The sequence below is a fragment of the Lactuca virosa genome, chromosome 9, assembly GCF_052849685.1.
Source record: "Lactuca virosa cultivar CGN04683 chromosome 9, Lactuca_virosa_CGN04683_v6, whole genome shotgun sequence".
Lineage (NCBI taxonomy): Eukaryota > Viridiplantae > Streptophyta > Magnoliopsida > Asterales > Asteraceae > Lactuca > Lactuca virosa.
The window spans coordinates 14,882,870-14,897,771 of NC_136434.1; the positions used below are offsets into that span (position 1 = coordinate 14,882,870).

Below are 14,902 nucleotides of genomic sequence, written 5' to 3' on the forward strand. Positions count from 1 at the left end.
TAAATGAATTCTTATTTATCTCGATGAATATAAAACCCAGTTATGCTTTAAATTGTTTTATTTTAATATTAAATTGATCGTTTGGTTTGGCAGGAAAATGATTGGTAGCATGAAGAATCTAAAAATCAGTTAGACTCAACGGTCGAATGATTTTTGTAGCCAAAATCACAATGGCCTTTCGTTAACATTCTATTTTTCTTCATTTTTCATTTAATTCACATAAATCCTCCCCACCCTAATTTAGCTCCGATTTTTCATACTATTGATCCCCGGGAACCTTCTCCAACTCCTTCATCCATGCACAATTACTTTTCACAATCGATTCATAAATTTTCATAGATTAATATTATCATGTGAAGGGCTTCGTTTCGCAATCAGGGCAAGAGTTTGGTGTTTGCTTTACGTTGTAAGTTTCAATTTTGTGTTCTCATTTGTTTCATATTATTCAATATCATTCTTAATCTAAAAAAAATAAATTCCTTTTGCAGCCTTTTGAACCCTAAATTTGGGATCCTATGATCTTGAAATACACGAGCAAATTGATAACGCAATGATTATAGGCCATTTTTAAGGGGTAAAAAGGAAGGTTTCAGTATGTTGCCAATGGCTACCACCAAGGGATTAATCGATCACCTGTTATTGGCTACCTGCGAATGGTTTTTAATGTTTTGGGTGTTTATCGATGCGGCATTGGCTTATTCTCTTACAAAATTCGCTCGCTACTGCGATCTACAAATCCCATGCTTGTTGTGTTCGAGGCTTGACCACTTTTTTGACAAAGAAGAACCCGGATCTTATTTTCATTTGTTCTGCAATAAACACCAAGAAGATATCTCGTATTTGATATATTGCAATCTTCACAATGAGCTTGTTGATATACGAGAGATATGTGAAGATTGTTTACATAGCCAATCTAATTTGGAATGTTACAGGTTTGTGGTGGATAAGAATCTTGGTTGCATGGGTTCCAGTATAAGAACATGTTCTTGTTGTAAAAGACAATGGAAAGAAAAACCGAGTGGTCAAACCATGATTGACCCGCATATGGTTGGGTCAAGGGGGTGTAATAGTAATGTTACCACAAAACCTCCATTGCCTCGTGTGGGCCCGGGTCCGGGTCCAGGTCCAACTAGACGTGTTAGGTCTAGGCATGGAGATGGTGTGAGGAGGATAAGAAATAAAACGAAAAACCGTCATCATCGTAAGTATTCAATGTCTCCTGGATCATATTCTGATGCCAACATTACCTCTGAGTCAGAGTTTGAACTCCTTTTTTCTGATGATGATGATGGAAGCTTGATCATGCGAGGTGTCACAAATGGTGGTGATAATCGAAACAAGATTTTTGGAAGGCATTCGTATAGTACACCTGATTTTGGATCCCTTCTTGTTGAGTCGCAGCTTCATGAGCCTAGTGTAAGAACTCGTTCAACATCCGTGACACCAAATGTTGCTCGATCCCTTCGAAGAAGTGAAGAAAATAATCCTTATTTTAAACCCAAGAAATACATGAATCCATCACCATCTTCATCAATGGATGGTTGTATGGCATCCAATAGCATTGGGAGTCAGAACCAATGCAGGATTTCTTCCAGACATTCTTACAGTGCTTGTGATTTGGGGTCTGCCATTCTTATGGAAATGCAACTTAACAGTTTACCAAGGCGTTCTGCATCTGTGACACCCAATAGTTCTGGTCATGGTTTTGGAGAATTTAAATGGCCAAAATGCCAAACACAACCTGCTTCTTCTCATGAAACAGTCCAAAATTATCTTCACAAAGCCAAGAAAAGTAAGAAGTCGTCATCATCAACCAGCTCCATGAGAAGGTCAGGTTCATATGGGCACTTTGATGATTCTTCTATCTCATGTAACACTGATACTCAGAATCGAAACAAGATCCCTCGAAGGCATTCATATAGTGTGTTCCAGCTGGGGTGTGAGATTCTTTTGAATATGCCTACTGATGAACCTTTAACAAGTAATTCTTCTGCATCTTTCCAACAAAATGGTTCTTTTGGTTATGGTTTTCAAGATCCTAATAGTAATAGGAGGCCTGTTCATTCCTATTCCTATTCACATTCACAAGACCTCGATTCTCTCAATGCAATGTTATTCCCAATACAAAGACCTAATAACGCGTATGGATCTATGGACGATTCTTTTGTCTCTCGTACCACAGGTAACCAGTGTTATGACCATAGCACCCTTCCTCGAAGGCATTCATATAGTTTTTTTGAGATTGGGTGTGAAATTCTTCTAAATATGCCTAATGATGAAACTTTAACAAATCCTCCTGCATCCATCACGCCAAATCCAATGCAATTTCCTAATAAAAGAGCCAAAAGAGCTAAGAAGAATCCATCTCCATATTTACACAAGAGTGACGGGCCTAGCTCTTGGGATGATTCTGTTATCTCACACAACAACACGGGTAATCAAAACGGAAACAGAAACTCAAACCCTCGAAGACATTCATACAGTGCTTTGGAGTTAGGATGCGCACTTCTATTCGAGTTGCAAAAGGATGAAAGCTTAAAACGTCCACTGCGTTCTGCATCAATGACCCCAAATCCTCAAATTGTTCATGGTTTGGGAGAACAGAACAAGACAAAATTCAAAAATCGACCCAATTATTCTCGTTCACATAATCCGTTTTTAGACAGGAATCATGGCAATGGGTCTCTCGATGATTCTGTTGTCCCACGTAACAACAGTAACCGTGGTCAAAATACACTTCCTCGAAGGCATTCATATAGTGTTTTCCAGCTAGGCGGTGATATTCTTCTGAATATGCCTCACGACGACGAAAGTGTGACCAGTCAATCTTCATTTTTTACGCCAAATGGTGAACCACAGAGGTCGTCGATATTCCATATTAAGAACAGTCCTTGTCATTCACCGGAGAAGCACAAGTCTCGTCATCCGCATCCATTACATCATAATGGGGTGCCATTGCATCCACCGACGGGGTCTGTTAAAAGATTCAGCTTATCGTCTGATGTCGGTAACGATTTCTCAACCGCCTCCTTTTTAGACAAGAATATATGGCATGGATCCATGGATGATTCTGTTGTATACCGTAGCATGAATAATCAGAATCAAAATAATGTTCCTCGAAGACATTCGTATAGTGCTTTTGATTTGGGTCGTGCCCTTCTAGTTGAGATGAATCTCGACGAAAGCTTAAAACGTTCCTACCCTTCACCTGCACCAAACTATTCATCTGGACATGGTTTGGGAGAATTTCATCAGCCGAATTTCCAAAATAAACCTAACACTAGTTCATCACAACGAAAAGCGATGCCATGGCCTAGAAGCGATGGGTATGGATCTTGTGATGATTCTTTCATCTCACGTAATGCAGGTAATCATAATCAGAATGAGAATCGTCGAAGACATTCTTACAGTGCTCTTGAGTTGGAATGTGCACTTTTGCTAGATATGCATCTTAAAGAAAGCGCAAAACGTCGTCGTTCTGCATCAGTAACACCAAGTCCATATGGGCATCATTTTGAAGAACCAAGGAATTCAAAGATCCAAAGTAGACCTGGCCCAATACCACAACCAACAGGTCCAGCACACCCGGTTAACGGTTTTGGTTCATCGAACAATTATTTATTTAATAATAATAATGATAATCGTCACCATGGATCTCTTGACGACTCTGTTGTTTCACATGGAAGAGGTAATAATCGGAAGCGATACAGGAAGCTTGTAAAGAATTCCTACAGCGTTTCTGATCTAACATCGCCATCTTTGGAAATGCCTATGGAGGAAGGTTTCACAAGTAAGTCTGCATCGTTGACACCAAGCTGTTCAATCGGTCAAGGTTTAGGAGGATTGGATTGGTTGCAATTCCAAACCGGGACAACTTCTGTTTCACCAGAGCTCGATTCTAATCAACTACCTCATAAAAAACGCAAAAAAGAACGTGCAAAAGCCAAGAAAGGTAAGAGGCCACTGCAACAATCAGGCAACAATGGTGGAGGTGGAGGTGGAGGTGATTTATCAATGGATAACACTAACTGGTATGATGCTTTTGATGATCCTGTCTACTCTAATGACACGGGAAGTCGAAACCGATACGCAATCTTTTCAAGAAACTCCCAAAGTGCTAACGATTTAGGATCCGTACTTCTAGAGATGCATCTTGATGACAGTATAAGAAGCCGTTCTAAATCTTTAACACCAAATTCTTCAATCGGATATGGTTCACAAGAAGAAAAGTGGTCAAAATCCCAAATTAAACCTAGTCCTTCTCTTTCACCAGAGCGCCAATTCCATGCTGAAAAACCCAGAAGACATGACCACCTAGAAAACGAAAGAGATAAGAAACATTTGCCTCCATTGATCCCCACAAAAGACGCAGATTCATCTACTAATATCAGAACCGATGCATGCTCAATGTGTTCAGAAAGAATGGATGCGAGATCTTTGGATGGAAGTACTTACACTGAAATGGAGGTTGATGGTATTGTGGAGATAGTGAAAAAAAAGGCAGAAGATGATGTCAGATGCTTGAGATTGTTGCAATCAGAATTAGAAGCCGAAAGAAACGCTGCAACAATAGCTGCAAATCATGCCATGAACATGATCACAAGGTTACAACAAGAAAAAGCTTCTCTTCAAATGGAGGCCTTACAGTACTTGAGAATGATGGAAGAACAAGCGGAATATGATATGGAAGCTTTACAGAAAGCTAACGAGCTTGTGGAAGAAAAAGAGAATGAAATTCAAGATTTGTTGGATGAATTGGAACAATATAGAATCAGATACGGGGATTTATCAATGGGGAGTATCCATGTTCCTATTATAATCTTTGAGAATGAAAAAAGGTACATTTTGGAATCGTTATCGACACTGGAAAAGAAGCTTCATCAACTGGGTGATGGTGGTGATCATTTGAATGATGACAACAGCTTTTTAACACCTAAAGATTCAGCGACATCTAATGGGGTTTTTGATAAATGCCATGAAATTGATTCAGCTACCATGGAGCATGAACTTGTAGAGCTTAAAGAAAAGATTGAAGGTTTACAGGCTGATATTGAGCTTGTTAAACATGCTTGTAACTCACTCCATGGAAGTGAGGGCCTTGAATTTATTCAAGAAATAACTCATCAACTACAAGATTTGAGAAGAATTATGGTTGATAAAAGAGGCATTTCTAGCAATTGATAGGATACATCCTTCTACAAAAACCGAGGTAAGGGACTTTTTCTTTTAACTTAATCTGGCTTAATAGGTTAGACACTTAATCATGAGAGATTAAGCAAAAAAAAAAAAACTGACTTGATGTATTAAGGCACCAACTCTTTACCTATTTATCATTTTTTTTTCACATTAAAATTGACGAATATTGTGAAAATTTATACTTGATAATGTCTCATATATATAAATTTTTGTATCTTGATGCAGTTTGCAGCTTATTACCCATTTTTATAAAATGCAAATGGATGTCGTCACACGTGCATTTATTAGCAGGTGCAGTATGTATCATATATATTTTTTCATCATGAAATTAGTAATATTTTTATAGTTTCGTTATTGGTGTATATAATATATATAAGCATATTTTAATCATCTCACATGAAATTTTGTACTAATGTTGACATGGTTCCTTGCATTTGGTGCAGTATGCTGTTCTGATAGCAAGCGTATGACGAGTGCAAAATGATGTTTTCTCACTGGAAAAATAGGTTTCATTTATTTATATTATTTTCCAATCTCTTTATTATTTTGTAGTTGGAATTATGATTTCTTGTTATTTTGGATGTTGTAGTTTGGATGGAAATATATGTTAAAAGTGTACATTTTTTAGTGGTGGCTTGTATTTTGATCCAACACCATGTGTATATGTATGACAATGATGTGTTGGTAGACATTTTTTTTTTAGTTTAAAGGTCATTTTTATGTAAAATTTGGGGTTTTATTCATCAAGTACAACTCATTTATAAGAGATTTTACTTAATTTGGTCATTTGGAGTTCAAAATTTGTTTTGTCCTCTCTGGTCTAGTTCAGTTTTTTTTTTTATTTTTTTTATTTTTTTTATATTTATTTATTTATAAAATTTATGTTATTAATAAAAATTAAGAAAACTAATAAAAAAATAGAAAACTAATAAAAAATGAAAAGAAACGTCAACGATCCGTTAGAACTTAGAAAGTTTGGGTGGTTATATAATAAATATTAATAAAACTCTTTAAATAATAAAAATGAAAATCGTTTTTTGCATGTCTTTGCTTTATCAAAGAATTCATCATCATATTCATATACTTCCAAGTTCCAAACACAAAGTTGATGAAACTAAGTTGCGATCTTAATCCACAAATAAATCTTAAAAGATCGTTTCTCTATTATTAGAAAAAGAAGGATTTCCCCAAATATTAGTGTTAAAACTTGCCAGAATACTCAAATTATGATAAATAAAAAAAGACACTTCAAATTTCAAAACAAATGGTCTGAACCAAATTATTGAAACTTTTTAATATAACAATACAACTATATGTTTAAATCTTATATTTATGTCCCTGGTATAAATATGTTTTTTGGTTTTCTTAAATATACATGGACTAATATAACTCAAAAATAAATAAATAAATAAATAAATCACGATACACTATTTAAATGGCTAAATTGGCAGCATCACGTTAAGTAGTCCACCATAATATATGTGAGAAATGTAGAACGGAATATTCTAGTGTTATTATAACTTGGGGTTGTCTACTTCAAAGGGATTAATTATTAGTAAACGGATTTAGATGATTGAGACTCAATTAGTCAAAAGTCAAATATAGCATATAAAAAAATAAAAAAATAAAAAAATCTACTAATATTTAAAAGCATTTTGTCAAATAACTACGAAATACTATTAGTAAAAAAAATATAAAGACTATATTATAATTATTATTATAGATAAGTTTGGAAGCAAAATTATATGACTATTACCGAATAGTTTTAGTTATAGTTTTTCCTTCTAAGAGTTATATGTACGGAAACATTATTTTGTAAGATTATTTGGGGTGGAACTTGCGTGATGTCTAAGAGAAACTATGTAGACGAAACAAAGGAAGAATAGGAAAAACTATGACGAAGAATTTGATTATTGTAGATCTCTCTCTAAATTAACGAATAAATATCCTTATTTATACTAATGAAAATAGTAACCTAAACAATACATAATACTTGTTAAGCAAGCAGACAACTTCCTAATCTAAATCAAATACTTAAAATAAAAAAGGGTTTTCCAAAAATACTCATGCACTCATAAATTCGATTAACTCAACGATCATCCCCTTAATTGGATTTGTCATACCTCTCGTTCACAACAATGTTGAATCACCGTCTTCCCAAACCATCCCGACTTTTCTCGGACACCCGACCTCCATCTTGATCACGTCCAAAGTCCTCCATACCCTTTTGATTGTTCACAACACACGTAACATGTAACATGACATCCCGTTGGATGCGTTCATTACCATCTAGACTTTTCCCGGATTTACGACCTCTCCCCGGCCAGATCCAAAGCCATCTGATTTGAACTTCCAGCGCCATAATGTTCACACCGTGTTGTTTCTCCAATCTCTTCCTTTGTTTCGATTACCGTTCTTCAAAGAGACATCTCCACCGACCAAGAAAACAAAGCCACCTACTTCACCGTTTTCTTTCAATCTGCCAAACGAACTGAATCCAAAGCTACCTGCTTTGACGTATCCTTCCTGCCCACATTTCATGCACCTACGTCGGTATCCCCTTATCACGAACAACCCGATCAAGAACTATGCAATCCTTTTTTCACCACCCCGACCTCTTTAATTAAGCTTGTTCCGAGAGCACTCTTCCACCGATCAACAAGACAAGGTCACGACCACCTTTACCGTCTCCCGTCACTCGCAAAACGAACCGAATCAAAGCCACCCACTTTGATGTCTTCCCGTCCGTTTATTCCGCGCCTCCGGTTAGTCTCTATCTACCTTAGAACAAGCCCGATCAAGAAAAATTGGGGTTGCTGTTGAGATGCTTCAACTCACGCTCAAAAACAATCCACACCCCCTTAAACCAAACCTGGTTCCCGATGTGTCTGCCCCGCAGCGAAAGACTACAGTTTTCTTGAAACCGACTCTCAAACCGGCCACCCTACGCCTTCACGAGCCCTAGGCTCTGATACCAAGTGTAAGATTACTTGGGTAGGAACTTGCTTGATGCCCAAGAGAAACTATGTAGACGAAACAAATGAGGAACATGAAAAACTGTGAGAAAGGATTTTATAGCCGTAGATCTCTCTCTAAACTAACGAATAAATGTCCTTATTTATACTAATGAAAGTAGTAACCTAAACCAATACGTAATACTTGTTAAGCAAGCAGACAACTTCCTAGTCTAAATCAAATACTTAAAATAAAAAAAAAGTTTTCCCAAAATACCCATGCACTCATAAATCCGATTAACCCAACATATTTATCTTTATTGAATCAATTAACTTACTTGATACACGTATCAAATATAGATTTAAAAAGTTTATTAATAGAAACAAATACAAATCTTTCTTTTAAAGATCGATTGCTAAGGGTTTATGCCTTAGATTTGTATAAGCTTTGTATGGTTTTTGATCGGATTCGGCTGGTTGATTGGTTCTCAGTTTTTAAAATGCATCCTAGAGGAGGCAAGGAAATGCTTCGGTGTGAGTCGTTGAGATCATGCCTTGCTCATATTACTATGAGGGTTCTTGCGAGTGGTCGATTGACCCTTATGTGGATTTCACCAGTTGCTTCAGCTCGAGCTTTGATTGATTTTATTATCTTGGAGGCTGTTCTTCAACCGTCTAGATGGAATCGATTAATCCCTTCCAAAGGTAATATGTTTTTTTGGAGGTTGAACTTGAATAAGGTGTCTACTAGACTTAATCTTGGATAGACTTGGTATTGATGTTGGTTATGTGTTGTGTGTTGTGTCCGATTTGTGATGCTGATGTTGAAACGGTTAATCATATTATTTCTCTTGTGGGATGGCGTTGGATTCGTGGAGTCTTCTTGCTAGATGGTGGGAGTTGGATTTGCCAGTTTTTTCGTATATTTCAGATTGGTTATCTTGGATTGACTCGATTCGATTGTCTCTCTAATTGAAGAGATGTCTAGATGCGGTTGTTCTTACTTTATTTTGGGCGACTTGGTCATTTCGGAATAAATTGTTGTTTGCAAAGATCTAACCTGTCAAGGCGGTGCTTTGGGATTTCATCTGATCTTAGTCTTATCTATGGATTTCTTCTAGATGTACTAAGCTTAGTATTAAGTGGATTAGTTGGGTGCAAAATCCGATTTTTGTAATTACTTAATGTTTTTTTCTTCTAGCTTTTGCTAGTTCTTAATATAATGTTGTCGTTCTAAAAAACATGTATAAAACAAAATACAATGTTTAATTTGGTATATGATCTAATAAAAATAACTGATTAACTAGGTGTTTTGTTTGTTCGATAAGATCTAGGCATTTTTTATTTATTTTAATTTAGATGTGTTATGATATTGTTATTAAAAAAGAAAAACAAAACAAGAGTCAATAAATTTAACATTTTTTTGGTAAACAAGAAACATATAGAATGGAAAATATCTAAACATCAAATCAATGTTGTTAAAGATTCCGATTTTGATATTAAGATATTAAAATCTTAAGATTTTATAAGTAAAAATTGATCCTTATCACACTAGGACGATTTCTAAAGCAAAATCTGCATCGAGATCTAAGGATCTTGAGTTCGCGACTATGGTCGTAAGAGTTTAACCTGATCCAATTTCACCTCTTTAGTTCTTAATCTATAGTCAAATCTTTGATCTTCTAAACTTTCGAATATTCACAATTTTTACTCTAAAATCACATGCATAGCCTAAACAAGTTGTTTATGCTCGACTGCTCGTTAAAATCAAGCCTCAAAATTTCGTGAGGGTGTGGGTGAAATTTCAAGTGTAGTTTCCCTACAACTTGAATAAGCAACAATGAAGACTTCAATTTCTTTTTGCATGCACTTCTTTTTCATAACAAACTTACCAAATTTTAGCTAGAAATCTAATTTAACAACAAGAGTATCTGGACATCAATTATTTACATCATTACATACCACAAACAATCAAGACAATAACAACAGAGGTGTTATTGTTCTGACGAAATTTTGAAACTTCACTATTGTTACAAATGCAAACTAATAAGGATCAACGAATTTGAAAAGTTTGTATACTACAAGAATAAATCATATATAGTTATAAAATTTTGCTTCGAAATACATAATTATTTATATGCGTTCAATATTATGGTCACAAATGTTTACATAGAATCATTAGTTGAAAATCTACGGACATATAATAAAAGCTAAAGGAAATTAATAGATTATTACTTGTAATTTGTGGTTTTCGTTTGTTTTCATCTCTGTAATTATATATGTTGGAAAGTGATTGCGTTGATCGGTACAAATAGGGCAATTTTGCTCATGTTAACTTTCTTATTTTAAAAAGTACTTTATGGTTGTTCATTTCGTTCATTGGAAAATACATATAATTATTATGGTTTTTTTTTATCATGAGAAAGAGACTCACGGTAATTCCCAATAGACAACATATTTTACTTGTAACTAAGTGATTGTTTCGTCGATGCAAAGATTGCAATTTTGCTGGTGTTGACTTCCTTAGTTCAAAAAGTACTTGGTAATTATTCATTCCGTTAATTGGAAGAAAAAAATAATTATTATCATGACTTTTTTACCGTTGAGAGAATTGTCAAAGACGTCGATCAGAGAGTGATCAGTATAAATCTTAAGTTCTTAACCAACAACATATTTTACTTATAACTATTTGTGTTTTTTTGTTTGTTTTCGTTTCTACAATCAAATATGTTGGAAAGTGATTGTTTTGGTTGATCCAAAGAGTACAATTTTGTTGATGAGTATAATGATTGTTCATTAGAAGAAAAAAATAATATAATAATTAAAGATTTTTTTACCATGATAAAGTCGTCTCCGACGTTGGTAAAAAACACAATGTAAGCCCCAACTAACAACCTATATGTTTTAATAGTCGATAACATATGACCATATTATATTATTATACTGACAAACATATATGTTGTAATGGTAAATAACATATTACCATGTTATACTTCATTTGTCTTTTGCTTTTCCAACGAAAATGCAAATGTTAAATAATAGAATTATATGACTAAAAATGTAATTTTCTATTTTAGTTCTATCCAATCCTTTGGGCTCGCACGTTAATTAAAGTCCTTCGGATCAAAAGTGCACGCCACACCGCCTTTGATTCAGTCACATGGTACACGAGCATCTATACAACTATTTTGCTTTCTCTGCTTCCTTTTCTTCATATTTCTCTACCATTCTTCGGATCTTCTCTACGATTTCCTCTGTTTTAAAGGTATAATTTCTAATATCTTCTTGCTTCTCTGTCAAACCATTGATTTGTTGCTGTTTTTTTGCATCAAAATTCGTCGAATTCGGTTCTCGCTGTAAGATCTAGGGCTTATTGTGATTTTTTTAGCGAGCTTTATGAACAAATACCGCCGTCAGCTAGTTCAATTAGATTTTTTTCTGGAAATCTATGTGCCTTAGGTTCGGAATCCGCTGGATGTTCTCAAATTTAAGTTGCTTTGGCTCTATAAAGCAAGAAATTCTGGGTATTTGGTTATTCTGTTCTTGCAGATGGACCCAGAAAATCTACGAAATAGGCTAGAATTCCCAAATTGATTATAGTTTCTAATTTTGGGCCAAAATTTTATTTAACTTACGATTTCATATACATATCTCTAAACATCTTAGAAACTTTTCAGGGGCAAAGTTTACAAATTGATTATGGTGCTGTTGAAAACTTTTGAGGGGAAGAATTAGTCTTCTTTTTTCCTTGAGAATGTCTATTTTGGTCATTTTACTTGTTAAAAGCTTATATAATCATAATTTATCCCATACACAAAAAAAAAAAAAAAAAAATGAAAAACTAATCTTTCCCTGGAACTTTTCTATGAGATTTTAGAAAAATCATCCAAATTCTCCTAGATTCATGAATTGTTAAAAAATGAGTATGTGATGAAGATGGGGGCTTATAAACTTTTGCTTTATTGCTCTCTTACGTTAGTGAAAATTCTTGACAAATCCATTTTACAGACATGGGAGACAAATTTGGGTTAGAGGAAGAAGATAAAGCCATGATAGAGAATGTATTGGGTGGTGAAGCTTGCGATTACTTGTTATGGTCAGCTTCAAATAAGCTTTCAGATGAATTCAGATCAAGAACAAGTGATTTAGGGGTTCAAGATGGGCTTCGAAAGATTCTCGAGGGGTCAGACTGGAATTACTCCATTTTCTGGCAAGTTTCCAATTCAAAATCAGGCAAATCCGCTTTAATCTGGGGCGATGGCCATTATAAAGATTCAACAGAAACCCAAGCTGGTGGTGGGCATGGAAACAATAGGAAAAAACGGGTTCTTCAGAAGCTCCATTCTTGTTTTAAGGGAGACGAAAAAGGAAATCTTGTAGCAAAAATGGATTTAGTTTCTGATGTTGAAATGTTTTATTTAACCTCGATGTTTTATCTGTTCCCATTTGATAAACCTTCAAGCCCTTCTCAATCTTTCAACACAAGTCGATCCGTTTGGGTTTCTGATACAAGAAGCTGTGAAGAACATTACCAATCAAGATCTTTTTTAGCAAAATCCGCACGCTTTCAGACCCTCGTATTTATCCCGCTTAAAAGAGGAGTCTTGGAGATGGGTTCTTTTAAGTCAATCCCAGAAGACCAAAGCTTCATAGCAATGGCTAAAACTTTGTTCAATGGATGCCACCCGAAAGGATTACCCAAAATCTTCGGTCAAGAATTAAGTCTCGGTGGTAATGGTAATGGTAATGGTGGTCTGAAATCTGGTCCAATCAGCATCAACTTTTCCCCAAAAGTTGAAGAAGATGTGGATTTTGGAGGGGAATCATACGAAATACCTTCGAGAAACGGTTTCGGTGGGAATTCTTCCAACAATGATAATGAAGGGAAGTTGTTTCCTAACCATGTGATGAATGGAGTATTGAATTCATCACAATCAATCCAATCATCATCACCAAATCAAGACTCGTTAATGGACAGAAAGCCAAGAAAAAGAGGAAGAAAACCTGCAAACGGAAGAGAAGAACCGTTGAACCACGTGGAAGCGGAGAGACAACGACGCGAGAAACTAAACCAACGGTTCTACGCTCTCCGAGCGGTGGTCCCCAACATTTCAAAAATGGACAAAGCGTCGCTACTTGGTGATGCGATTTCATACATAACAGATCTTCAATCAAAGATAAGAATGATGGAAGCTGAAAAGGATGTGATGGGTGCACCCGAGGTTGATTTCATGGCTAGAAAAGATGATGCGGTTGTTAGGGTGAGCTGCCCGTTGGATGAGCACCCGGTTGCCCGGGTTATGAAAACATTTCGGGAACATCAGATGGTGATGCAGGACACAAATGTTTCAACCACAGAAGACGGGAAGGTCATGCATTCCTTCTCGTTTCAAGGTCTTGCTGGTGCTGCTGTTGCACAGCAGCTCAAAGAGAAGCTTGAATCCGTGTTTTCAGATTGATAAAAACTTGTAAGACAAAATCTTGTATTTTTTTTTTTTTTTAGCTTCGATGTTTTTGTTAGATTCATGAATTGTGGGGGGATGTATCATGTATTGATAAAAATATTTGCATATTGTGAATTTGTGATGGATTGGATTGGTTGGTGGTAACAGAAGTGGAAAACCTATGAAGCAGTCGGTCAGGAATGGACTAATGGTATAAGTATTGGTGGTGTAGCAACTAGCAACAGTTTCAAATGTGTAATGTGCAATTTTTCTTGCATTACATAAAAATCATCTCCAATATTGTCATTTGTCGATTTGGAAAATGAGTTTATATATTTATCTGTATCATTTCATTTTACTGTATCAAGTACTTCTCATTCACTCATTTTATTTTCAGTAAATTATATAAATAGTCTGTGGATTGGGGTCTTTATTATTATTATTTGGGGTCTTTAATTTTGTTACGACTTTGGTTCGGACATAAAATGAGTAATATAACTTTATTGATTTAAGTCCCTATGGTTTTCGAGAATATTAAGTTTGGTCTTTAATTTTTTTCGGTCTAATGAATGGTCTTTGTGGCTTTAAAACTTTTTATAGACAATCTTTATGGCTAACACTGTCTATTTTAATCATTATATCAAAACATATGTAAAACATGTGAGGGCAAAATCATCTTTTTACAAACTAAAACTATATGGACCATTCATAAAGCATTGGTTTTCCAAAAACAATACACAAATTTTCATAGCAAGGGAATATGTTCATAATACCTGCATTTGAAAGACAATTCTCGGAAGCCTAATGGAGGCAATTGGGATGAAATACGAACTCCAATCTTGTTGTGTATGCGAACTTTACAATCAACTAGATATATTATATTGTTCTATTTAGCATCACCATAAATAAAATGGTCCAATGGATTAGGTTGATTGTTCCAATTTGACAACTTTATCTTCTAAAAGAGATATCACTAAACTAAACGGCGATCATGAATTTCTCAAACAAAAGTCCGATAAAAAAAAAAAAAAAAAATTAAACAAAGAAAGAGATGTATGATGAAGTAGGAAAACAAAAATCCAGGAACTAACTGACTTGGATTTCTATGCAATGCTATTGGCATTAAATTGAGATATCCCTCTCTTCCGAGCTCAACCTAAGCTTTTGTTGCCATGTGCCTTGATTGGACATCGATATGTGAAGAGGATCACAAAAATCCAACACATGTTTTTTAGATTAAAAGGGCGACGAGTCCACATACACAAGTGAGACCACCATCCCAAACCATCTTCATGGAAAACTTTGTTT

The 14,902-nt window shown here is 35.3% G+C and overlaps 2 protein-coding genes across 3 annotated transcripts; both read left to right on the forward strand.

The window, feature by feature from the left end:
- Positions 1-248: 248 nt before the first annotated feature.
- LOC145141437 (uncharacterized) lies at positions 249-5,923 on the forward strand. The gene is made up of 4 exons (XM_079074727.1): positions 249-406; positions 489-5,209; positions 5,422-5,487; positions 5,640-5,923. The coding sequence occupies exon 2, from the start codon at positions 595-597 to the stop codon at positions 5,179-5,181; it is 4,587 nt and encodes a 1,528-aa protein (XP_078930853.1). The 5' UTR covers positions 249-406; positions 489-594; the 3' UTR covers positions 5,182-5,209; positions 5,422-5,487; positions 5,640-5,923.
- Positions 5,924-11,273: 5,350 nt separating this feature from the next.
- LOC145136671 (basic helix-loop-helix (bHLH) DNA-binding superfamily protein) lies at positions 11,274-13,939 on the forward strand. Of its 2 annotated transcripts, XM_079070784.1 has the most exons (3): positions 11,274-11,415; positions 12,159-13,618; positions 13,763-13,939. In XM_079070784.1, exon 2 carries the CDS (start codon positions 12,161-12,163, stop codon positions 13,607-13,609), a length of 1,449 nt encoding a protein of 482 aa, XP_078926910.1. In that variant the 5' UTR covers positions 11,274-11,415; positions 12,159-12,160; the 3' UTR covers positions 13,610-13,618; positions 13,763-13,939. The 2 variants fall into 2 exon arrangements, with proteins under 2 accessions (XP_078926910.1, XP_078926909.1); XM_079070783.1 differs by having other exon boundaries at positions 12,159-13,939.
- Positions 13,940-14,902: the final 963 nt, after the last annotated feature.